This window comes from Terrapene carolina, unplaced genomic scaffold, assembly GCF_002925995.2.
Source record: "Terrapene carolina triunguis isolate 2854851 unplaced genomic scaffold, T_m_triunguis-2.0 Scaffold33911, whole genome shotgun sequence".
Taxonomy (NCBI): Eukaryota; Metazoa; Chordata; order Testudines; family Emydidae; genus Terrapene; species Terrapene triunguis.
This window is the reverse complement of record NW_020698262.1, coordinates 6474848-6501216: the sequence shown is the minus strand read 5'-3', so window position 1 is coordinate 6501216 and position 26369 is coordinate 6474848. Positions and strand designations below refer to the sequence as shown.

General features: G+C 42.9%; 1 protein-coding gene across 1 annotated transcript in view; it reads right to left on the bottom strand.

Annotated features, from left to right (window-relative positions):
• LOC112106854 (gigaxonin) overlaps positions 1-24933 on the bottom strand; it is a 42697-nt gene extending 17764 nt beyond the window's left edge. Inside the window, exons 1-4 of the mRNA XM_026663793.1 lie at positions 24767-24933; positions 4246-4360; positions 2628-2978; positions 1883-2100 (exon numbers count right to left, since the gene is read on the bottom strand). Of these exons, the coding sequence (XP_026519578.1) occupies positions 1883-2100; positions 2628-2978; positions 4246-4360; positions 24767-24933 (851 nt within the window). The remainder of the gene's footprint in view (positions 1-1882; positions 2101-2627; positions 2979-4245; positions 4361-24766) is intronic.
• Positions 24934-26369: the final 1436 nt, after the last annotated feature.

The window sequence follows — 26369 nt, the reverse complement described above, 5'->3', positions numbered from 1 at the left end:
TCTCTCTCTCTCTCTCTCTCTCTCTCTCTCTCTCTCTCTCTCTCTCTATATATATATATATATATATGAATACTTACAACACAGGGTCACTAAAATTGCTTGATTAATCAAGTATTTTAAGTATAGATTCATAAACATGTGCATCTGGAAAATGCCACAAAGACACGGTCCCAGCACAAAAGAGCGTACAATCTAAGTTTGTAAATGTACAGGCAAGAGGGAGGGAGGTGGAGAGAATATGTGATGCAAGGAAATTAGCTATGGCCCTAGCCAGTGAGGAATTTTATATAAAAAGCAGATTAGACTATCATAGAACATTAGTATTTCTTCTCCCAGTAGAATGAGTTTTAAATGTAACTGAACAGGATGTGCTACTGAGTTTTTATCAATAGTGAGCAAAGGTCTGAGCTGGGTCAGCAAAGAACAATTCCCTCCTCCCAACCCCACAAAATACTTGAAAAAAGGAAAGGAGAATGGGCACTGTCACCTTAAATCTCAATGTAACAAACAGAGAATCTACTTTGGCACTGCAGGTAGGTCCTGATGCTAAAGCAGAGATTTGATATTTTATTAAAATGTAACACTGATCTGGGAAAAAACCCTGTAAAATAAGTGTTGCTTTTGGTGTTCCATATTTATTCTTAATCAGGACTTTCACATCAAACCTGCTCAGTTTACAAGTCTGAACAAAATTTTTCTGGCACCAGCATATGGTACCACAAAAGTTGTGTCTTCGGCTTTCTACCTCACTAACTATCAACACTGAGGATGTTTTAATCAGAAGTTTGCTATGGAACTACACTGCTATTGTAAGGACTCTCACAAACCTCACTCAGCCAATCAATGGATGTATGATTAAATGTGATTAGAGTAGTTTTTGTTTGGATGGTGTCTCGAACATGTAAAGCGCTATGATAAACATATTTATTTGTATTTTAATACTTGTTAAAGATGGATTTTCAGAAGTTTAAGTAACTCGTTCACTGAAGATATTTGACATTCTAAAATGGATCAAACATAAGGGTGTTCTAGGCACATCTAACCATGCTAAAAACAAGTTTTGTAAATGTGCCCAATTAATTCAACACTAAATGGGTTAATATTAACTTCACTTCTTTATCAATAATAAGACTGGCCATACTGGGTCACAGCAAAGGTCCATCTAGCCCGGTATCCTGTCTTCCGACAGTGGCCAATGCCAGGTGCCCCAGAGGGAATGAACAGAACAGGTAATCATCAAGTGATCCATCCCCTGTCGCTCATTCCCAGCTTCTGGCAAACAGAGGCTAGGGACACCATCCCTGCCCATTCTGGCTAATAGCCATTGATGGACCTATCCTCCATGAACTTATCTAGTTCTTTTTTGAACCCTGTTAATAGTCTTGGCCTTCACAACATCCTCTGGCAAGGAGTTCCACCGACTGACTGGGTATTGTGTGAATAATACTTCCTTTTGTTTGTTTTAAATCTGCTGCCTATTAATTTCATTTTGGTGACCCCTAGTTGGTGAGTTATGAAAAGGAGTAAATAACACTTCCTTATTTACTTTCTCCATACCAGTCATGATTTTATAGACCTCTATCATATCCCCACTTAGTCATCTCTTTTCCAAGCTGAAAAGTCCCAGTCTTATTAATCTCTCTTCATATGGAAGCCGTTCCATACTCCTAATCATTTTTGTTGCCCTTTTCTGAACCTTTTCCAATTCCAATATATCTTTTTTGAGATGTGGCGACCACATCTGCATGCAGTATTCAAGATCTGCATGTACCATGGATTTATATAGAGGCAATATGATATAATTTTTATGAAAGTTACCATCTGCTCACTAATTGCTTAAATAGTACAAGTCATTTCTGTCGGTAACATACTGAATACTTACACTCTTTCTTCACCACCAACAGTCACTATACACTCGGAATAACCTCTGGGTTTGAAAGAAGCTAACATTGCCTCCCCCTGCTGTGGTGGAGTGAGTGGAATGTTGTTACATTCTTTGACAATCTCCCGCACCAGTGGTTCGCTCATCATTTGCTCACGCAAATAAGTTGAATCTAATCCTGAAACCCACACTGCTGACATGACATCCTTCAGGTGAACCTAGAGAACCAGAAACATTCAAAATTTCCAAAACAGTTTAAAAAACAGAATTTTGTTCACCATACTTTAGAATATAGCTCCAAGGGAATTCTTATGTGATGTATTTATTTTATGTACAGAAAATACTGGAAAATATTTTATGGATAAAACAACTTAATTTCTAAATAAAACTATTTTAGAAAGCACAGTTTAAGTCTCTATGTCTAGTGGCAAACAATGGTTACTTCCCCTCACCCAGCAATGAGCTCATACATCAAAACACACAAAGACTAACAACTGTATTACTTCATTCAGTGTTTTTATCTGCAACAAGGGAAGGATGCAGCTACAGTATAAGCAACACTTCAGCTCAACAGCCCCAATCTATTTTCCATCTCTATGTACAGTGTAATATCTAAATCCTAGAAATGCAAGAATACAGGAAAAAGAGAATTTATCTGCACTGTATTTCCATCAGGTAATTTTAAGCAAGCACAGAATGTGAGCCCAATTTACTAAACAAACTACGTAATTTAATGCACTCTAACCTTTCTTAATTCTGAATCATGGGAGATCCATCTAATTACTGCTTCAAATACATATCTTTCATTTCCAACATTCAGCTTTTCCAGGGATAGCACTTCTTTCAGTTTTTGGGGACTCAGTTCCAGGAACTCCTCTGTGCTGCTGACATCTCGGAAGTGAGTTTCCAGATACTCCGAGGCAAGGTAATAAACGTGACGCAAACAATAGTGCAGTGCAAAGTCCCGAATACCAATACAGTTCTCAGCAGCTATACAACCTTCTAAAAACTCACAGCAGAGAGTTTTAAGATCTGTAAGAAGCAGGAGATCAGCTGCCTGCAGAACATCTTGGATAGTGTCTTCATTTAGCCTGATCTGCAAGAGTTTATTGTAAAAAGTTACAACTACAATTCACAAACTGATATAACTTTATAACTGATTCTTAGGGCTGGTCTACAGGATCACTTTCATTGATGTAACTTACGTCGCTCAGGGTGTGAAAAAGACAGCCCTCTAAGCGACGTAACTTACATCCACCTAAGCGCTGTCCATACCTTACGGAGGTGCAGTAATTATGCCAATGGAAGAGTGCTCTCCCGTCGGCATAGCATGTCTTCACCAGATGCGCTGCAGCTGCGCCAATGTAGCGCTTCAGTGCAGACTTGCCCTTAGTGGCTGAATAATGGAATATAACATAGGTGTAGAAGATGATTCCAAACTACCATGCAGAAGGATAAAGCCACTGCTGGTGGGCAACTTAACTGGGGAGAGGGAGGGTGCAAGCTGGGTAGAGAGCATCTGAAGGGGTGTTTTGTCTGAAGGAACCATGAAATTGTTAAACTCATCCAGGAAAATGAACTATATTTTGCTGATAAGACAAATCAGCACACGCAGAAAAGAGACATTATAGCCCCAACTGCACTTTTTTCTTCTTTATTGTGGCCTTGATGATTAAACTATTTTCTTAAACATGGTTTCAGCTAACCAAGAGCCAATGCCACCTGATGCCTGTTTGGAGACCTGTTTGAAATTAATTCGGCAATGTCAGTCTGGTTCCTGATGGACAAACCAAAGGCGGATTTTAATGTGTGTTTTGCTGGGAGTCTTAGTAGGGACTAGGGAGGACGGAACGGGTGTGGAGAGAAAAAAAAAAAAACTTTGTCAGCCTTAAATGGCTGGAGTTGATGGACCGGCGAAGCAATGAGGTGGGAAGCTTGGACTGCCCAGATAGAAAATGTTCTGTGAAGGTCTTCAGTCTCCCAGGTTGCCAATCCAGACACCTTTCACAAGTACCAAATCACACATGCTTTAAAACCAACTCAGTGAAGAAACTAGTAAGGTTTTTCTTTGGGGTTTTTTTTTTTTTAAGTTTAACATTCATTGTTTAAAGTTTGTTTCTTGGGATACATGACATTAAGCAGAGCAAGAGAAGCACGTCTGTGCTTACAATCTATTTTTGGTTCATACCAGTAGCTTGCATTCTGGCGTATGGAAGTCATTTCATAGCAAAGACTTAAAGCACAAAGTTCACTAGTGCTGCCTTTTTTGGATGACAGGATAAGACAAAAAGCAGGGATTTATCTCTAACTGGTGCTGCCGAATTAGACAGTGAAAGATGCAATAATTCTGTTAAGCACCATACCTGCCCACTGAAGATGTAATCCAGTATCTCTCTCATGATTTCAACAGATATCCCTTCAAGTTCAATCTTATACGTAGATCCATCATCCTTTGGAGGATTATAGTTCAATTTTGTTCTGGTGGGAAAAACAATAACTAATGAGTCTGCAGTATGTGGTTACCAAAACATCACGGGTGGTACTTCCTCGCAGAAGCTCTCAAAGCAAGGTACAGGATATTGTTAGAAGAAAGGATATCACAAAAATACCTACACAGATGCCTGAGCATTCCAACAGGGTGTGGGGATCTGAATCTAGATGTAATGTACATAATAAACAGACCTTATGCCAGCTACATTGGGGAAATTAGGTTAGTATAATTTAAGAGGCTAGTCCTATTAATCGGGAATCATGATTATGGCTACATTTTAGTCACGGGGATTTTTAATAAAAGTAATGGACAGGTCACAGGCTGTAAACAAAAATTCACGGCCTGTGACCTGTCCATGACTTGCACTATATACCCCTGACTAAAACTTGGGTGCTCGGGGGGGGGGCAGGGGCATGGCCAGGGGCACTGCAGATGCTTGGGGGGGAGGGGTACGGCCCGAGGCCTCCATTGGTGCTGGGGGGTGGGGAAAAGAGGGGGACGGCAGTAGTTGCTGTGGGGGCAGAGCCTGCAGCTGGAGGCAGCGCGTGGAGCTGCCTGGATGTGCCTCCACCTAGGGGCTGCAGGGACATGCTGGACGCTTCCTGGAAGCCCCCCACTGAGGTAAGCACCGCCCAGAGCCTTCACTTCCTCCCGCACCCCAACCCCCTGCCTCAGCCCTGAGTCATCTCCCACACCCAAACTCCTGCTGCTGCTGGGGGGGGAGGGGCACAGTGGCCCGAGACTGCCCCAGCAGTGGCCAGTGTGGCTGGCCCAGGGGCTGCCCAAGCTGCTCAGGCGGCCCCCAGACCAGCCGCACCAGCCGCTGCAGACATCACGTGGAATCTGTGACTTCCGTGACAGACTCGCAGCCTTAATCATGATCTTAGCATCATAACACACCCTAGTTAGATCACTTCATTGTATGGACTTCACACAGAAACCCTCCTATTAATGAGAGAGTGCTGTTTAGAGGTATCAGATCTAACCAAATGTACAACTGTCTTAAACAGTGTCCTATTTCAGGCCATAATAATGGTTAACCTGAAATCACTTACTTCAGCCCAAATCCAAAAAACAAGAACAGAAAAAAAAAAAAAAAATCTTGAGAACATTGTACTTTTAGGGTATGGGGGATTATGTTTTTGAGAAAAAGTACAAATATAAGAAACCCAGAAATATATATACACCTCTATTCCGATATAACACTGTCCTCGGGAGCCAAAATAAATCTTACCGCGTTATCGGTGAAACCGTATTATATCGAACTTGCTTTGATCCGTCGGAGTGCGCAGCCCCACCCCCCCGGAGCGCTGCTTTACCGCGTTATATTCGAATTCGTGTTGTATCGGGTCGCATTATATCGGGGTAAAGGTGTATATTCAGAACCATGAAAATGCACACTGAAAATACCCCTTTCAATCTTAACTCTACCCCCATATTCTATCCTGAGGACAACTGGAAACAATAAGACCACATTATCTATCCATTAGACAGGTTCACTTCATCAGTGAGCACAAAAATGTTAATACATTAAGATTAAAAGTAAGCTATGTGATAGAGAGATAAAGTGGTCTTGAAATTTCTATTTGTTTTCAGTGTGTGGGAAAAAAAGTAGGTATAGGTATGGAGGTTGGGCTGTGCAGAACTGTGAATTTCTATAATTTAATTTTAAAAGTAAGATTTTGAAATTATTTAAATAGAGATGTTTCAGCCAGTAAGTATACACAGATGGTAGAATAGCAGATACTTAATTACAATTCCCAGGACACTGATTTATTCCGAGTTGCATACCTGCTGCATAGTCACACATATCTAAGGGCTGGTCCACACTAAGCCCCCAGTTCGAACTAAGATACTTTGACTTCAGCTACGTTATTCACGTAGCTGAAGTTGCGTATCTTAGTTCGAACTTAAAGGTACTTACCGCGGGTCCACACGCGACAGGCACGCTCCCCCGTCGACTCCGCCTACTCCTCTCGCGGAGCAGGATTACCGGCGTCGGCAAGCACTTCCAGGATCGATTTATCGCGTCTAGACAAGACGCGATAAATCGATCCCAGAAGATTGACTGCTTGCCGCCGAACCAGCGGCTAAGTATAGACGTACCCTTGGTGACTGGGGAGGCTCACAGTTATTAGCAGCAACCCAGCATGCAGAGATTTACATAATTGCAGTTTGGTTGTTTCATTCTCTAATTTGGGAATAGGCAAAGGTCTTTTCTCTGATTGGCTCCTATACAATACTCCGAATTTTGGAGCTGTTTGGCATCAACAGAGAAGGCTGCTTCAGCTTTTCTTATTTCAGCTTAAGGAAATAGAACACTAAGATTTACATGCAAGGCAACCCCCTTCCCCCCCCCCCCCCCCCCCCCCCCCACCCCACCCCAACATATCAAAACAGCAAAGAAAACATTGTATCAACCAGTAAAAAGGGAATTAGGGTAGGGAAGTCGGGGTGAAGTGGAGTTTTTGTTTGTCCACTTCTCAACTTTGCCCTCCCCTTCCAGGCCATCAAGTTTTTTCCCCCACCAGAATAGCTGCCATATTTGTTATTACATTGTATGTCCTGGGAATAAGTACAGCCTCTTGCTCCAAATTCACCTTTGAAAACAATGTATGCAAAAGTATATTGCTGTTATCCTGGGGAGAAGAGCCCTGCTGACTGGAGTGGAGAGAGAGATTTCTATAAGAGGAAGAGTAGAAGAAAAATAAGGGAGAAAGGTTAAGAGGATTTTTTTAAAACTATTTTCTTAAACCATTTAATTTGCAACAGGTTGACCTCATATTTTATTAGGGTATTTTGAGAATTTGTTTTCCCTACTTTCACTTAAAATTTGAATACAGTGTTTAATTTCTAATATCAGTATAATACCATGAAGTTGCTTCCTATTCATTCAGTAATAATAAATACAAAATGTTGTGTGTGCAATTATATAGAGATACCCATAAATAAATAAAATGATGAAATCCCATCTTCCTGTTAGGAAGCCACAGAGCATGTAGGGTATCTGAAAAAGTGAGCAAAAAAAGGGTGTGATATCAGATGTGCAAATCCAGACTCTGCTCTTCTACATCATTCAAGGAAATGCAATCTTTATTAGTCAGCTTAAAATCCATTGTGTAAGACAATATGAAAAACAGAATGACAGCTGTTTACTAAATATATATAATTCACATACATATAGGAATACTTCAGATGAAAAGAAAAGGCCCATGCTTAAGGACAAAGTCTGAAGTTGACCAGAACCACACATTCACATCCAAGGGCATAAAATGACTTCAGCAGATTCATACCATTTGAAACCAGTAAAACTCAAAGTGACCTTACTCTTGGTCAATGTAAGTTTGAGCCTTCTAGGCACATGTAGAAATAAACATTTTACTTAATGACATATCCACCTTCCATTGTGCTGTGACACTGGGAATACTTTTCCCACACCTAAAGAAGAGTGCTGTGTGGCTCGAAAGCTTTGTCTCGCTCACCAACAGAAGTTGGTCCAATAAAAGATATTACATCAACCACCTTGTGTCCCTAATATCCAACCAAGTCAGACATATTTGTGAAAGGAAAAAAATAATAATAATAATAATATCTATCTATCTATATATATATATATATATATATACACATATATGAATAAAATGCATAGCTTACTTATTGTGAATGAACAATAACAAGATAACAGTATATATTTCTATAGTAGTAACACCAGTTATAATACAGTTTTAACGTTTAGAATGCTGGCATGTTCCTCAATGACAAAAAAACAATGCCTAAGTGGAAGACATATATATTATGTCTGCAAAGCCTCCGCACTCTCAAAAAAGAGATGCAATTTCAGCCTTTTTGAAGAGTACTGCCCTATTCTTGTGTACCTCAATTGGCTACAATAAGGAAGTCTGGGGCTCAGTCTTCATGGCCAGTTATTTTACCTTTGATAGGTTACAATAAGAAATGAATCTTTCGTCTTTGAAACTGAACAGTAACAAATTCTCAACTACTTTATCTCACATTGAAAACCACCCAGCTTCATAAAAATGCCTACAAAGCTGTTGTAGGATGGCAAAAAAACAAAAACAAAAAATAAACACCTACAATTTCTCACTTAAAAAAAAAGAACCTTCCTTCCCGGATTAACACTTTGCACCAGAAAGACTAAGCCATAACTAAACAATAGCTAGACCAGCAAACCCTCCTAGCATAGACACATCTTAGATCAACAAAAGAGATTTTTTTGCTGGTATAGCTTATATCAGTTCCCTGAACAAAATAAACTATACAAGCAAAAGCACATTTTTGTTGGTACACCTCTACCTCGATATAACGCTGTCCTCGGGAACCAAAAAATCTTACCGCGTTATAGGTGAAACTGCGTTATATTGAACTTGCTTTGATCCGCCGGAGTGCGCAGCCCTGCCCCCCCGGAGCACTGCTTTACTGCGTTATATCCGAATTCGTGTTATATCGGGTCGCATTATATAGAGGTAGAGGTGTATAACTGAATCTACATTTGGACTTTGGGCAGTTCAGAAGTGTCAAAAAAAGTAATATCCCTTACCAACACTGCTATCCTGACAAGTTTCTAGTGTAGACCTGGTCTAAGGCTAAAACATGTTTGTGGTAGTGACTCAATCCCAAATTAGAAAGTGAGCTCTACTCAATACTAGTTAGAGTGATTTGAACATGTCAAGGCAATACTCCAGCCTCCCCATCAATAATAAGCATTGAAACCTCCTCTGCAGATTTAGGTACAAACCTACTCACGCCAAGACACAATTAAGGCTAACTTGGGCTAGGTCTACACTACGGGGGGGGGGGGGGGGGGGGGGGACGACCTAAGATACGCAACTTCAGCTACGTGAATAGCATAGCTGAAGTTGCGTATTTTAGGTCAACTTACCTGGCTGTGAGGACGGCGGCGAGTCGACCGTTGCCGCGCCGCCGTCGACTCCGCTTCCGCCTCTTGCCGCGGTGGATTTCCGGAGTCGACGGCAGAGCCATCGGGGATCGATTTTATCGCGTCTTCACTAGACGTGATAAGTCGATCCCCAATAGATCGATTGCTACCCGCCGATCCGGTGGGTAGTGAAGATGTGCCCTTGGTCTCCTCCCAATTCAGGTCCCACATATGGGTTTATGAGCCATCAGAGCACCACCTCCCCACATTAACACTAATTAAGTCTTGTTTCATTTTACCATTAAAAAAGCTAGACATTTGATAATGTGTCTGGATTTATAGCTGTAACACTTTCCTCTCATCAAGCTTGAATTTTGCACATGCAAAATTTTTTAGATCACATTATAAAATAGATCAGACATAGCAACATGATGAAGCAGTTTAATGCCACCCACCCCCTCCTCCAAAATACATGTTACAATGAAACAAGTAGGATTTATTTTTCAGGTCACACCCCGGCCCTTTGGCAGCACACATGAAAGATATCTGTCTTCACCACACCCTGTAGAGTGTGCCAGCTTTCCAAATATTTTGCCTACGTACTTGGTTTTTAGGTACTCTGAAAAGAATGAGCAATGTCAGATCCCAAGGCAAAATGATCCAGACAACAGCTCAGTGTAAAAAATAAAAAAAAGGGGGGAGAGGGAAGGAGAATTGTTTTGGTTTTGTTTTGTAAGGAGGAGGAGAAAAAAAGGATTGCATTTAGTTTAAAGCTTTTCAGAGTATAGAAAAAATAAGTTTGGCTAAAAATTAGATAATTACGTTTTTGCATATTATAGGAGGAACAAGACAATTCCGTCAAACAGCAGCCACAGAGACAGTTAAAACATAGCACTCAGCATGTTTTTCTAGCACCATCAGCATTTCCAAGTTAGGGCCCCACTTGTATATGTCACTGGAATTTTTTGCTTCATTTTACTGTGTTTTAAAGGCATTGTGCTGGATCATGATTTCATTTGCCCCACTATAAATCTGATATTATTCTGCTGCAGTCAATGGAGTTAGGATTTACAGCCAGTGTGGAGTAGAATCTCCAGTCAATCCTGAGGCCGTGTCTATAGTTGGGTTTTAGCCATCAGTGGCAAGGTGGATTTATTTAAATCCCCATGTGGAAAGCCTTGATTTAAATAATCATTTTAGTTAACTTTCCATTTGTTCTTCAGTTATTTTCTAAAAAAAGATGCATTCTCATTGGTTGATATAACTACTAAAACATGTTGATTTACAACTAAACAGAGCCTTTATATTAGACTTAGTACATCTTTTTTGCTACCTCGGAGGGTATGTTATAACTATATACATTTATTTAAGCCATTATATATCTTACTATTTTCAAATTCTTATTAGCTGTACATTTTTAGTATGTTAGAAAATGGTGAATGATGGGTGGAATCATAAATATTCATAACTTGAGAACTGAGCTAACCAAAGCTTAGGGAGAGAGAGACTATAAAATAGGCACATGAGATGACTGGGGCGAGCTCAATGGATGATCCCGATGGTGTAGTATCTTGGAGTCTGAGGCTGGCTCCCAATGCCTGTGATGGGTTTTACGGTCTCTTACGCCCAGTAGGACAGCCTCTAGATCCCCCACAGGATCAAGCCCTTAATACAGTACATGACCTATTGTGACATATTTATAAAGCTTGATCTCAAAAGTTAGATGTTTTCCCCTGATTTTTCTTTATAGACTAGAGAAGTAGCCTTTAACTAAAGTTTTTGATAAAGGTTTATGGGGATTCAGCATATTTATTTAAATGTTTTAAGACACAATAAATCAAAGCCTTAACATATTTTGTAATTCAGATTTTAAAAACATTTTTTAAAAAGAAAAATTATAATTTAAATAAAATGAAAAAAATATCCAATGTAAATAAAAAATTTAATTTTGATTTTCCCCCCAAGAAAATCACTTCTTTTTTATCCACCCTTATCAGTGGGCAAAAACTACTGTAGCTATTCCAATGCAAAACCCAAGCATAGACAAAGAAGCTACAATTTGCAACAGTTGAGTTCATCTTGGTTCTAAAGTTAGATAATCTCAACTGGTACAAATTGCAATTTTCCTGGTCTACGTTTGCGGTTTGTACTCATTTAGCTGCACAGGTTGCTGATGGGAGAATCATAACTAATCCCAACTAGAAAACCTTGTCCACCCTACAAAAAAACACAAACATGCTCATTAGTGACAACAGGTGTATCTGAAAGTGTTGATCACAGCTTGTCTTAAACTGTGATCAGAACCAATTCAACTACAGGTATATTCTGCAGCATAGACAAGGCTTAAGGCACATCCTCTTATATAAGAAGCACATTTTAAAAATCCTTAATCTTTTTGTGACAACACATTTGGAAAGTGAACTGAACTATTCTAAAGTAATTAAAAAAAAAATACAAAAACCCATACAATTTTATTCAACAGGTAACAGCTTAACTAGTATAAAAAATACTAGTTGTCATTATCTCTCTCTGGTTAACTTTAACTTAGCATCTCAATTATAAAGCTTCAAGCCACCATTCTGCTGCAGGTGCCACCTAAATTTGGTTGTTATATAACTCATGTTTCCTAACTTCCACTTCATAACAACTTGAAATTGAAAATAGCTGCAGACTCTTACTAAAACATTTCCATATGCATTAGGCATCATTTTGAAACTATGACTTGCCTACTTTGTCATCTCCACTTCCGTTCAAAGGATGCCATTCCTGGAGTTTGGCTCTTAACCAAGAGCTGGGCCTTTGCCTTGCTTAGAAATACAAATTGTCTGCCAATTTGTTAACTCTGCTCTCAAACATATTACCAACAGCTACTAGAAAGGAACAAGACCAACTACAGATTAGGGTTGCTAAATCTACACATTATAAAAAAAAATATTAAAAATATGAGGTGGCAGGTCCCTGCTAATAATTTAGAACTTGTGACTTGATGAGATCATCATAATTGGAAAACCATTAGCCTTAATGAGTTACCAGAGAGAACTATTTTTTCAGGTCTTTATACATTCCCATCACCATGGCACCTGAAAGAAGAAAGCAGCAAAGTTTAGCCAACCTTTATAGTAATTGTAGGATGAAGCAGTGTAAATGAAAATCAATTATTAAAAATACAACAACAGTAAAACAGTGTGAAGATGGCAGCATGATCATGTCACTCCTTTGTAGATGTGAGAAGGCAGCCAGCTGGACCACTGAGATCTTGGGAGGCTATGAGGAAGGAAGATGAGACAATCAAGGAGAAAAGGAGCTCAGATGAGGATTTCAGCAAAGGCAATGATACAGCCAGCATTGCACAGTGCAAACTCACTGGCACGAGATATTGGGTATGTCTGCGAAGCAAAGAAAAACCCGTGCCAGCTGACTTGGGCTCCAGCCCAAGCCCGGAAGTCCACACAGCAATGAAACAGCCCCACAGTCAGTCAGAGTCAGCTGGCACCGGGTTTTTCTTTGTTGTATAGACAGACCCACTGAGGCCACGACTTAGAAGGATTCAAAAAAGGGGTATATATTTGCAAAGATAGCTACAGTCACACTAGATAGGATAAAATTGTAAAAGGTACAAACCCACATGCCTCAGGATTTAAACCTATCAATAACTATTTGGGATTAGGAACAGATTTCCCTCTTATTATTCCATAACTGTACACTACAGAATTTCTTGCATTTTCCTCTACCGCATCTGGTACTTCCGAAGAAAGGATATCAGACACTATAAACCAGTGATCTGATCCAGGATGACAATTCCTGGGTAGTGACAGGCTGATTTACATAAATAGAAGTGTGGTAGAAAGAGAGTTTGAGATCAAGGAGAACGTACAGTGGAGGAAACAATTGGTCTGAACTGAGAAGGGAGCTAGAAGAGAGTTCTATTTGACTCTCAATTGGTTTCTCAAATTTGAATTATCTTGTCCAAATAAAGAAAATAGTCTCTTTGTATGTGTAGAACAGGCCACTGAAAACAAAATCAAGTTTATCAATTCAACCAACTCTGCATCTAGGGCAGGAGTCAGCAACGTTTGGCAAGCGGCTCGCCAGGGTAAGCACCCTAGCGAGCCAGGCCAGTTTATTTGCCTGCTGACGCAGCAGGTTCGGCCGATCGCGGCCCCCACTGGGCGCGGTTCGCCGTCCCAGGCCAATGGGGGCGGCGGGAAGCTGTGGCCAGCACATCCCTCCCCTGCGCTGCTTCTCGCCGCCCCCATTGGCCCGGGACGGCGAACCGCGGCGAGTGGGGGCTGCGATCGGCCGAACCTGCCGCGTCAGCAGGTAAATAAACTGGCCCAGCCCGTCAGGGTGCTTACCCTGGCGAGCCGCGTGCCAAACGTTGCCGACCCCTGATCTAGGGTATTGCACAGACCTTTACCAGTTCCATGGCTCTACATTCTTAAGGACTTGAGCAGTAAATATATATTTTTGGAATTGATTGTGTTTAGTATGAAAGATGACGGATTAGTAGACACTCATATTGTAGCGACCTCTGTCTCTTTAGAATTACAACTTTTTGTGTAAAATCAAAATGAGTTAGAGCCACAAAGGGATTTAGGCACTTAAGTCTAAAATTTAGATTCTTAAAACCCTGCTTAGCTGATGTCCAATAGCCTAGGCACTTAAAGGCCTTTAGGCACCTAAATTTCTGCCAATAAGGCCTTCTTTGTACAGTCCTGCTTTAACAAGCCCCTAATTAACATCTTCCTTATCAACCTTAGCATGAGCACTGTATACTCCATTACAACCTCATTTTATATACATCATTATGCTCCACCATGCTCCCATCCAAATAAACACGCTCTTAAAAAGCACTTCTCAGGAAGACCAGACACATTGAGTTTCTAGGCCAAGCTATTTTTTAGGATATGGTAAACCAAACGAAAGTTTGAAAGGTTTTCAGAAAGTCAACAACTCAGATACTTCTTAAACACCACGCTTGAAAATTTAACTCCATTTAAGTCAATAGGAATTTTTTCACTGACTTCAGTGGGGCCAGGATTTCTCCAAATTACTTTTAAAACTACTTTTGTGATTTATTCCAAACTTCCTAGAAAAATTCTACCCTAAAATGCAGTATGTGCCATTTCAGGGAGATTGGTAAAGAAGATTGAAGCTAAGGTGAAAACTAGCTTCCCACCCCTGGACTACAGAATGGCTTCAATCCCTGCACATTGAAGCATGTGTTACCATTGTACATCATGGTTTGTGGATATTGTGACAGACCCAGACCAGTGGGGTATAGGAGTCTGGTAGAGGGCAAATATACTGGTCACTGGATGAGTAGTTTTCTGTTCCCTGAGTGACCAGAGAAGGGGCTGCACTAGAGTAATCAGGAACCTGCTAGAACCAGTTAAGGCAGGCAGGCTAATTAGGACACCTGGAGCCAATTAAGAAGAAGCTGCTAGAATCAATTAAGGCAGGCTAATCAGGGCACCTGGGTTTTAAAAGGAGCTCACTTCAGTTTGTAGTGTGAGTGTGAGAGGAGCTGGGAGCAAGAGGTGCAAGGAGCTGAGAGTGAGAGGGTGTGCTGCTGGAAGACTGAGGAGCACAAGCGTTATCAGACACCAGGAGGAAGGTCCTGTGGTGAGAATATGGAAGGTGTTTGGAGGAGGCCATGGGGAAGTAGCCCAGGGAGTTGTAGCTGTCATGCAGCTGTTACAGGAGAAACTATAGACAGCTGCAGTCCACAGGGCCCTGGGCTGGAACCCGGAGTAGAGGGCGGGCCCGGGTTCCCCCCAAACCTCCCAATTGACCTGGACTGTGGCTCCTTCCAGAGGGGAAGGACTCTGGGCTGTTCCCCAACCCACATGGTGAATCTCTGAGGCAAGAAAATCCACCAATAAGCGCAGGACCCACCAAGATAGAGGAGGAACTTTGTCACAGTATATAATTAAAAAGTAGCTGAGCTGAAAGGAAGGGTGGGAGTTCAACTTTGGACTGAGAGTAAGCACAGGAAATTTCAATCCCTAAAGTTAGTTTTATCAGTACATGTCAGAAAAAACAAGGCCTTGTATCAAGAGTGCTTCCGCAACTTTAACTACAGCAGCATTTTGCATTAAATTACTTCATTGTTAATGTCACAGTCTCATTCAGTTAAAGTGGTGGTTCTCAAACTTTTGTACTGGTGACCCCTTTCACATAGCAGGCCTCTGAGTGCGACCCCCCCCCTTATAAATTAAAAACATGTTTTTATATATTTAACACCATTATAAATGCTGGAGGCAAAGCAGGGTTTGGGGTGAAGACTGACCGCTCGTGACCCCCCATGTAATAACTCATGACCCCCTGAGGGGTCCCTATCCCTGGTTTGAGAACCCCTGAGTTAAGGAGACTGTTTTCAAATAGAAATGTTTATGAAACATCTATAGAAACTTTTTGTAATTGCAGAGAGAAACTGAACAAATGGAAATGTAAACAAATAAAAGCAGAGAGAAGATTCCAGCACTCATAAGGAAAAAAGACAACACTTCTATTAGCCAATAAATGCTGTAAGACAAATAATGCTGTGGCTGCTATATTATTTTCCTAATTAAAATCTTACATAAATTCTAGGACTGATTTTGAAGAGCACTTGATTATTAAGTCCAGTGTTAAGCAATGCTTAGAACTAAATGTATACAGTGAGTAAGACATTTTAGTCATCTGTCTTCTCACAGACTCCACAACAACAAATCAAAACGCTGTAAATCAATAGTACTTAGGATAGAAGGAAACATGGGATTAATAATGTGACACAAAGCCTTTCACAGTTGGTCTCCAATTCAAATCCAGTCCAGTTAAATGTTGACAGAGAGAGGTTAACATCCTAAGGTTGTTTATTGTTAATAATGTGTATTACAGTAGTGCCTATGGGCCCCATTGTACTAGGCACTGCACACACAGAATAGTAATCAGTCCCTGCCCCTCAGAGTTTACAGTCTAAATAGACAAGACTGACACAGGAGAAGGGAAGGAGTACAACACAGGCAGCAAACATCTTGTAAGTTTCAAGGCTTGTTTTATTTAAGAGCCTCCATGAGATGAGCTGGTCTCAAGTTTTGAATGGAGAAGTTTGCACATGACCAAAAATATATAAATAAACTACAGTATTTGTTTGCCTGAAAGCTATTTCCATGAGTATGGGGTTAGAGTTAATTTCAAATACGTTGAAAAATACTGTGTGCTTATTTTTACATATACCAGATTATAGTACTGGAGACAAACCAAATTAGATTACTAGAGAAAAAGTAAGATGTGGTAATAGATACATTACTAAATTAGGAGATTACTTAGTAATAGCACCATGTGCATACGTCTGCTGCAGCTAAGCACAGCAACAGTTTTTGTCCTTCGTTTTCAAACACATCCATATAGCTGAAAGTCTAAATTTAATTTCAAATACAATACTTAACCCTTCAAAGCACTGACTGTATAATAAAGCTTATTTTATCTATAAATATGACCTCAGAAAAATTTTCTTCGTTAACAATAATCCGCACAGGCATAAACACAGCAAGGTCTACCATAAAATAAATGAACTATTTGATCCTAAGAGAGGATCATTTTAAGTCTCCTAGGCTATGTCTTCACTGCAGTCAATTCAGGTGCTTGGCACCCAGGTCAGCCTAGATCAGTTGTTAGCAGCCATAAGGCACATCCCAAATCAAGTTACTGCATCCTCAGTGCTGCAATCACATGTGTGTTGCTAGGTTTCTGGGTCACATCCCATGTGCTGCATGCAGTAAGCTGAGCTGCTGTATAATTTCCCCAATGAATTGTGGAAGAACTTGTCTGTCCTTCTGGGTACATGGGAGCAATTGTGGGAAGGCACTGGAGGACTATCAGCACTTGAGTGATTTATTCTTTGTCCTCAGTGCAAAGTGGGCCAGTTACTAACCTGAGTGAAAGTGGCACCTGAGCACTAACCTACATCCCCAGTCAGACCAGCTAACCCAGAATTTAAAGCATCACTAAACTCAGATGAGAGGGTTGTGTGTGTGGACAAGTGGGGGCCAAGGGGCAGCACCCAAGTAACAGCCTGAGTTAACTGCAGTGAAGATGTATCCAACTGTCTAGCCCAGTGCAAATAGTGTTCTCTTTAATACGCTATTACACAGGTTAGGACAGCTAATCTTTGCATGTTACCTACTGAATGTCACTTTTTTAAAAAAAGGCAAAAGCGTTCACACCACTCAAGGACAGAAATAACTTTGTAAAGTGCTTTAAGATCCTATGAGGAAAGATACAATATAAGTGCAAATATTAATTTAAACAGCCCCAACAGTATTGTGAAATAGAAAAGCATTATTATTGCAATTATACAGATGGAGAAAATGAGGCCCAGAGGGGGTAAGGGTTACGTTTTCAATGAGTCTCATGCAAGCACACAGCACTGTTTGTAGGCCTTTGCAGGCCCTTGTTGTTCTGCACATGTAAGACAGTTACAATTTTCAAAGATTTAGGTATGCACATTGAAAATTATGGTAAAACTACCAGCCAAGAATCTTAGTACAGATGCAGCTTATTCCAGTAAAAGAATGCTCTTGCTGGTATAGCTTATACCAGTTCCCTGACGGGAGGCAGGGGATCCTAGTGGTTAGAGCAGGAGTCTCAAACTCCCAGCCCGCGGGCCATCTGCAGCCCGCGAGCCTCCCCAATGTGGCCCGCAGGGCTCCAGCAGTTTTGGGGCCGGGTCTCTCCCTTGGCCCCACCTGCTGCCCCTGAGCGCTCCCCCCTCAGGGGCCCCGGCAGCGCAGTGGAGCTGAGCGGCGTCTGCCTGCTCGCTCCAGTGGCTGCCGGCCTCTCCCTGCGGCCCAGGGGCGGGGCAGGGTTGTGCCTCCAAGCGCTGCCCCCGGCCCGAGCGCCCCTGCGGCCAATGGGACGCTGCGGGGGCAGTGCATGGGGGCAGAAGCACGCGGAAGCCCCCCGGCCCGCCCTGCCTTGGAGCCCCAGGTAAGCGCCGCACCCCTGACCCCCTCCCAGAGCCTGCACCCCCTTCCCCTTCACCCCCTCCCGCCCCCAAACTCCCTCCCAGAGACTGCACCCGGTCCCCACATCCCCTCCTGCCCCCAAACTCGCTCCCTGAGCCTATACCCGGTCCCACACACCCCCTCCCGCCCCCGAACTCCCTCCCAGAGCCTGCACCCTAGACCCCCTCCTCCACTCAAACTCCCTCCCAGAGCCCAACCTCTCACCCCTTCTGCACCCAAACTCCCTCCCAGAGCCTGCACCCCAATCCCCTACCCCAGACCTCCTCCCCCACCCAAACTCCGTCCCAGAGCCTTAGGCAGGTGGGGGGTGGAGTTTTTTGGGGGGCAGGTTCTGGGCGGCATGAGTGACATTGGTCCACTGGGAGGATTTGAGGACTGGCACTGGCCCTAAGGTAAATTGAGTTTGACACCCTGGGTTAGAGTATTGATTGGGACTCAGGAGACCTGGAGTCTATTTCTGGCTCTGCCACTGGCCTACTGGGTGACCTTGGGCAAGTCACTTCACCTCCTTGTGCTTCAGTTTCCCCCATATGTAAAATGGAGATAATGATACTGATTCATTTGGTACAGCACTTTGAGAACTAATGACGAAAAACTCTATGAAAGGGGTAGGTATTATTATTACACTAGAGCTTTTGCCAGTATAAAAATGTTATAAGAAGCCATCACATCCCTAACCAGCAGTATAGACCTAGGTCTATTCACTTTCCCTGGGTTGTGTAACAGAGTCCCTTTCGACAAGTCAAGATATCAAAAGGACCACTTCTAGAGGGTGCAAAATGGTATGCTGTAATTCTCCTCTGCTCAAGCCTAGTGATGTGGCACCAGATAAATATGTGCATGTATAAAGTGCCTTTGGAAGCACTCACCCAGCCTCCCTGGATCTCACTGCCCTCATAGTATTACAAACGTGATTTGACGAAAGAGTCATGACAGGCCACCAGGACAGCTCAGCAGTGAAGACCTTACTGCCACTTCAGCCAACAAACATTTATGGATTAAGCAGATTTCTTTTACTTGCATCCCAGCTAATGCAATATGGGTGTCCACAGGGAAGCAAAGGCAGATAGGAACTAACATATGTAGACCTTCTGTATGGTAAGCCTGTGCAGTTTCAGAATTGCTTTGTATTTGCCAGACCCTTCTTTCCTTTCCTTCAGCAGCTGCCATTTTTAACTGCAATGAGTAACCCGTCTGTCAGAGGACCAGTGGGAAACCAACTCATCTGTGTCTCCTGACATACATGTGCCTGAGTCACAACTATCAGTCTAAGCAATCCCCATGCAAATCTAAAAACAGGCCATGCACCTCTCTCTGTAGCCATGTCAGTGCATCAGCATATATACACATGCATGGGATTTTCTGAGGGGGTGGCTGGGCGTGAGCCGAGCCTCTCTCTCTCTCACACACCCTAACCTAAGTATTTACATGCTGATTTGGGCAGATAGTACACAGCTTTGGAAAATCTGACCACCAATGACTTGCCCAAGGTTTCAGTGCATGTGACACAGCAAGAAATAGAAACAAAAACTCCTGTCTGACTCCTGTGCTCTAATGATTATCTCTACTTCCTCCCAATTTGGTTACATTTAAAGTACCACCTCACATACTGGATAAGTACAAATCTGATTTCCCAAGAGTAACCACCCACCCACTTCTTCCTGGCTAAGGTAAGGTTCTAGAATAGTTTCATTAATTCTAAACCTTAAACTGGGACCTATACATGGAAGTGAAGTGAACCCATATTGTTGAGACCTAGGAGATGGTGTCTGGTACTGAGTTCTCAAGACAGACAAACAAGGCCTCATTTAGAATCCTTAGTCTAGGCTTAAGTTGGATGACTTCAAGCTCCAGAATATCTTGCAGTGACACCAAATTTAGCAAACAACAAGTAGATCTCAGAAATGCAGTACCATTTAAAAATTAATATGGTTTGCACAACAATAAATGGGACTAATGTTCACAGCACCTAGATAAAAGTTAAAGATGACCTACAGAGTAAAGTAATAAAATCGCTTTAACTTTACCACTCCTTTTATGATGCATAAAGATGACCTCACATTATTTTTAAGCTGTTTTTTGCCTTGCTTTTAAACATTCTACATTTCACACATACACACAGTCCCATAACATCTCAGTCACAGGCTACTTCCTAAATTTTACCTTTAGATTCAAAGAGGTAATTCCCTTAGTTGCCATGACCTATTTCATCTGAAAGGAAAAACTACTGAACTGTCAAGTTCTGCTGGACACTTCTGTTCTCCAATGCCAGTTCCCTGCCTTACCAGTTTTGCTCAACTAAAGACCCTGAGAAGTCAGGGAGTCAGGCTAGACAGCTGGGATAAGAAAAGGAGAAGAGTATAGGAGGCAGGGAGAAGGGTGGAAATAGGGAGATGAGCAGCATGGGTAAAAAGTGGATGGGGGGGGGTAGGGGCAAAATTACAGTGGTGTCTCAGAGTTTGGTTTGGAGGAACCTGGTAACTGTATTATGGTTGGTTATATGTTGGAAGCCCAAGGGAATTCACTGAAGAGAACAGGAAGCTGAGAGAAACAGGATATTGGAGTGTTAAGATATGTCAATGAAAGTTACTTTTAATTAGCAAGTTCCTTGTGAAGGTGGGATTTGTGCTTGAGTAACCTTAACTCTTCTAGCACATATCCATGGGTGCAGTTCATGTGCTCTCAAAATGCAGAATATTAAATTTTTTCTTCCATAGAGAGCATCTCAAATTGATCTTAAGGTATCAATCAATAACTCTAATCTTTTAGTTAAAAAGAAGTATGGGCTTTTCAATTGCAAAAGTAGCCTACTTAATGTAAATAGATACACTGTTACCCTAGTTAAACCAGCCCTGCAAGAATATGATCTCTCTAAACCCCTCTTGGCAGCCTAATAACCTCAGTAAGGCATTAACTTCAAATCCAACTGGGAACTATCTAAAATACTAACAAAAATGAGTAATTCTAAGAAATATTCAGTTGGCAACAAGGCATTTAAAATATTGGGCCAAATCCTACCCACATTACTCACACTGATTTCAAACTCATTTCTATGATTAGCCTTTGCGTAGAGACTGTCAATGTACCGGACAGTCTCTACGCAAAAGAATTAATGGACACAACTCTGACATCAGGAATCATAATACTCAAAAACCAGTGGGAGAACACTTTAACCACATCTGGTCATTCAATGACAGACCTGCGGGTGGCTATCTTACAACAGAAAAACTTCAAAAACAGATTCCAACGAGAGACTGCTGAGCTGGAATTGATATGCAAACTAGATACAATCAATTTAGGATTGAATAAGGACTGGGAATGGCTGAGCCATTACAAACATTGAATCTATCTCCCCTTGTAAGTATTCTCACACTTCTTATCAAACTGTCTGTACTGGGCTATCTTGATTATCACTTCAAAAGTTTTTTTTCCACTTACTTAATTGGCCTCTCAGAGTTGGTAAGACAACTCCCACCTGTTCATGCTCTCTGTATGTGTGTGTATATATATATCTCCTTACTATGTTCCATTCTATATGCATCCGAAGAAGTGGGCTGTAGCCCACGAAAGCTTATGCTCTAATAAATTTGTTAGTCTCTAAGGTGCCACAAGTACTCCTGTTCTTTTTGCGGATACAGACTCACACGGCTGCTACTCTGAAACCTGTCAATTTCTAGAATGCATTTTTCCTTAACCCAAATAAAACAATGTATTTTAAGGCATGTCTACACTGCCCCACAGTTTGGTCTACAGGGGTGTAAATAGCAGTCAGCACCAAAGTGCTGCACTGTAACTCCCCCATGTGGATGCAGCAGGCACACATCAAAAGGTTCCTAGTTCACATTAACATAGCCCTGTTTGAATAGGACTATGTTAACATGCAGCACATTGGTGCACATTGCTATTCACATCTCTATAGTCCGAACTGTGGGGCAGCAAAGACATGCCCTTAATTCCGAGGGCTGATGCACGTAGTCTCCCTTAGGCATTTAGTAAAGTTCTGACATGTACAATATGTGATGCACAGCATTGTTCCAAGATGCTCATCTTCAGTGAGTGTGGGTTCATTTATGTGTAACGACTTCAAACAGTTTGTAAACTTGGACTAAATTAAACTGAAGCCTAGAACCAAGTAGTATTGCCTGATTGATTACGTTCAAGCAACCATCACGCATGTACTTCCCAGAAAGTACTCAACTGCACATGTCATCTACATCTAGCCCAATCTATGCAGATGTTCATAGCATCTTTTATAGGCAAATACAACTGGAGTGGATCTGAGCAAGTACCCAAATATTAAAAGAGGCCTGCCATCATTTGGGATTTACTTTAATAATACTCGGCCATATACTGCCTCTTCAGGTACAAGGAGAGAATTAAACATTTGCCACCTGCTAACAGTGGAACAATCCTTTAAAATGTTTAAAAAATAATCATTTTTAGTTCATGTACTCTCAGTCACACACTGCCATGTACTGTAAATATCCTGCCATCAAAGGCAAAATTGTCACATCATTGGATTCTTAAGCTTTGACTACACTAGGAAAGTTTCCCATTGCTAGCAATGGCTGCACCTGAACCCAGTGTAATTATGGTTTAATTGTGAGCACATTCGAGAACAAACTGTTCAGCACCAATTCAGAAACCAGGATTGTGTTGACTATTGTCTGTCCTGTCCTACACTGCAGTTAAACTGTGTTCACCACAGTTTTGGTTGTACCTGTTGCTGACACCCATTGCCAACAACAGCCAGTTTTCCCAGTGCAGACTAGGCTATGGTATATCTGGTGAGATCCAAAGAACATTCCATTATATTGTTAGGATAAGAGAACTGCAAAATTTTGTACAAAGAAAGAAGCAGCCCATTTATACTGTGTTTAAGTTTTAAAGTTAAAATAGGTGTATTTCAGATCCAATAAGTGTCTGCTGGAAGCTTACATATTGCCAGAAATAAAACATCTGACATCATCTGTGACACAGGCAATACATTTAATACTGAATCAAGCTTTTAAAAAAAAAATCTTTAAATCAAGAGTGAAGCAGGATAATGACTAGTTTACAAACTCTGGAAGAGCCAAACTGTCACATGAATTTACAAAAAGCAAATAACCAATCCTAGAGTGCTGACTTTGTTTAGGGCATCTGACAGACAATAAACCCATCATTTATAAAGATGAAATTACTCAACATATGTGCATTGCTCTGAGAGCACTATACAAAGTACATACTATTGAGAACAACAAACCATACTGAAACAGTGTCCTCTAGTTTCATAATCTCCCTACCACTCAGTATTAACTTCTGTTTTCCTGGCTTGTTGGTTTAAATCATGCCCTTAATATTGCCTAAGTAGTTTGGAAGAGACAAAGTGGATGAGGTACTATCTTTTATTGGACCAATTTCTGTTGATATGAGACAAGATCTACAGCTTACACAGAGCTCTTTTTCAGGTCTGGGAAATGTATTCAGAGTGTAATAGTTTGGGACATTTTCTGTTTAACAAACAAATAACCTCATAATAAAGGCATAAGTTAATGCAAGAGAATATCATTTTTCCTCCACAGGCATTTCAGATCATTCTACAAACACTCAGTTACATAATTTTAATCAGCTTGAATTGCAGAATTGGTAAAGTTAAACTTTTCTTTTATAAAGCATATTTTTGTGTGTTTTGATCGCTAGACTGTAGCAGCTCTTTCTTTGGAAGGGTAGAAGTACACACTCGGGAAAGTATTAAAAGCCTTAGATGTCACTGACAGCATATCTATACAGCAGATTGTGAAACTTCCATCTCAGCTGTTTACAACTTGTCTCCAAAATACCAAGGGCAATTAGATTTCCTCCTTAAAAACAAAAGCTTTTTTGTTTTAAGTTATATGACCACAAGTACACACACACACAAAAACCCTACCGTCTAATTATTTCCTCTTGGGAAAAAGCTAAACGCATGATGTTTCTCCCCTTAATTTTCAAAAATAAACATTTCTCTCCCCAGCTGAGATCCTGTTTGCCAGCTTGTAATGGAAACAAGTTGATAGGCACTTAAATAAATAATGTTGGTAAACAAAACAAAACCCAGGCTTCCTGTATCCATGTACTGGCGGCTTCCTAGGACTAGATGGGCTGGGCGGGGAACTGGCAGAGCCATCACACTCACAGCAAGTGCCCAGGCACGGCAAGGCTGGCGCACTGGGCTGAACTTACTTTCCGGGGAGAAGAACCTGAGCTTTGCACGGCCCCTGGTGCCTGCCGCCCTTCCCGCAGGGCAACGGGCTCACCGGCCTCCGCCGATGGGGGCCGTGGGCAGGTGCCTCTAGGGAGCTGAGGGTCTTGACGCGGAGTCAGGGCGTGAGCGCCCATGTTCTGCAGCCGCCTCGGCGCTGCCCCTTTCCCTCCCCAACACGCCAGGGCCCCGCGCCCCGGGACCCCGCTCCCGGCCTTGTCAACGCGCCCCGCACCCCGGCCCGCCCCGGGAGCCCCCTCACCTGATGTAGGGGCTGGCGGCCGCCAGGATGTTCTTCTGCACGGGGATCTCCTCGCCCTCCAGCACCAGGTGCGCGTCGCAGAAGCGGCTCTCCTCGCGGAAGGAGCTGAGGGCCCGCAGCAGGCGGGCGGCGTGCTGGGGGTCGCTCACCGCGCTCTGGCCCGACATGCCGCCGCCGCCGCCGCCGCCGCCCGGGGTCGAGTCCCCGCCGCCCGCCAGGGCCACCGCGGAGACCGGGGCCGGCTCCGTCTCGCTGCGGGCTCGCCCGCCTGCCGCGTCCCCCTGCTCGGTCCCCTGACTGCTCGGCGACCGGCTTCCTCCCTCACTGCCCCGGCACCATCGCTCCCGGCCCGGCTCGGAGCTGACATCATCTCCCTGCGCTCCCCGGCCCCGCCTGGCGGGGAGGAGCCGGAGACCCGCGCGGGGCGGCGGGGGAAGCGAGGACGGCTCCGGCCTCGGGGCTGGGGAGAGGCCGCCGCCCGGTCCTCCCAGTACACCGCCCTGCCGCACCGCCCGCGGGGCTTCCCGGCCGCCAGTCGCTTCCCTCCCGCAGCCCATTGCTCCCGGCCCTCTCCTCACCCGCCCAACTCCTCTCCTCCCTCCTGGGTCTGTCCACACTGCGCCCCTCTGCCCAGGGCTGAGCCCAAGCCGCCTTCCGTTGGGGCACACCTCAGTCTGACTCGGGTCAGCCAGCACTCAGGCCCTGGCTGCCGCGGGGGTGGGTCAGGGCCCCAGGCTTGTTGTGATTTAGGTGTACCAGCCCTGTTGTTTTGCTGTGTGGATGCCGCTCAAGCTACAGGCTCGAGTTAGAAGGGCTGCATAGTGCCGTGTGGATGTGTTAGCACATCAGACTCAGGGGTAAACACAGGTTTACAGGGTAGTGTGGGTGCTCAAGCCCGGGCTTGGAAATAGTGAGTCTGCAAGCCCAGGTCCCATAGACCTGGAATTACAATGTAGTGTAGTGTAGACATACCCTCTAAGGCCTCCCCTGAGCCCCACTGTAGGGCCTAGGAAGCAGGGACCTTGCTGCTGGCACCAGTCATTGTAACTGCTCTGACATGGGAAGGAAAGTGATTCCCAAGGCTAGGGACTGACCGCCTTATAGTTCTCTGCCAAGGGCAGTTCTGAATTCATGCAGCTGGTCACATGGCCTTCGGGATGTTTGGTGCCTTGGCCTGGACAAACTGGAGAAATGTTTATTTTTGAAAATTTAGGGGAGAAACATCATCCATTTAGCTTTTTTTTACATTATCCTCGGGATGGGAGGAGACTGGATGCAAAGCATTATCCATGTGGGCTTGGTCTAAATGAAAAGCTGTACTTGTTTAACTAAAGGTGTGATGTTGCACTGATTGGCGAGACCAGGGGAAGCCTACGTACCAAACTGTGGCCCCAATGTAAGGTGTGGGAGGGATATAGATGACTATCTCACTGCCTTTGAGAAGGCTTGCAGTTTGAACTAGGTTGATCCCATGGACCGGCACCACTGTCGTCACCCCCTTACTCGGTCCCAAGGTAATAGAGGCATATAGCCAGATGGATGGAGTTGATGATACTGGGGACTATGAACAGTTCAAAAAGGCTCTACTGATTAAGCTTGAATT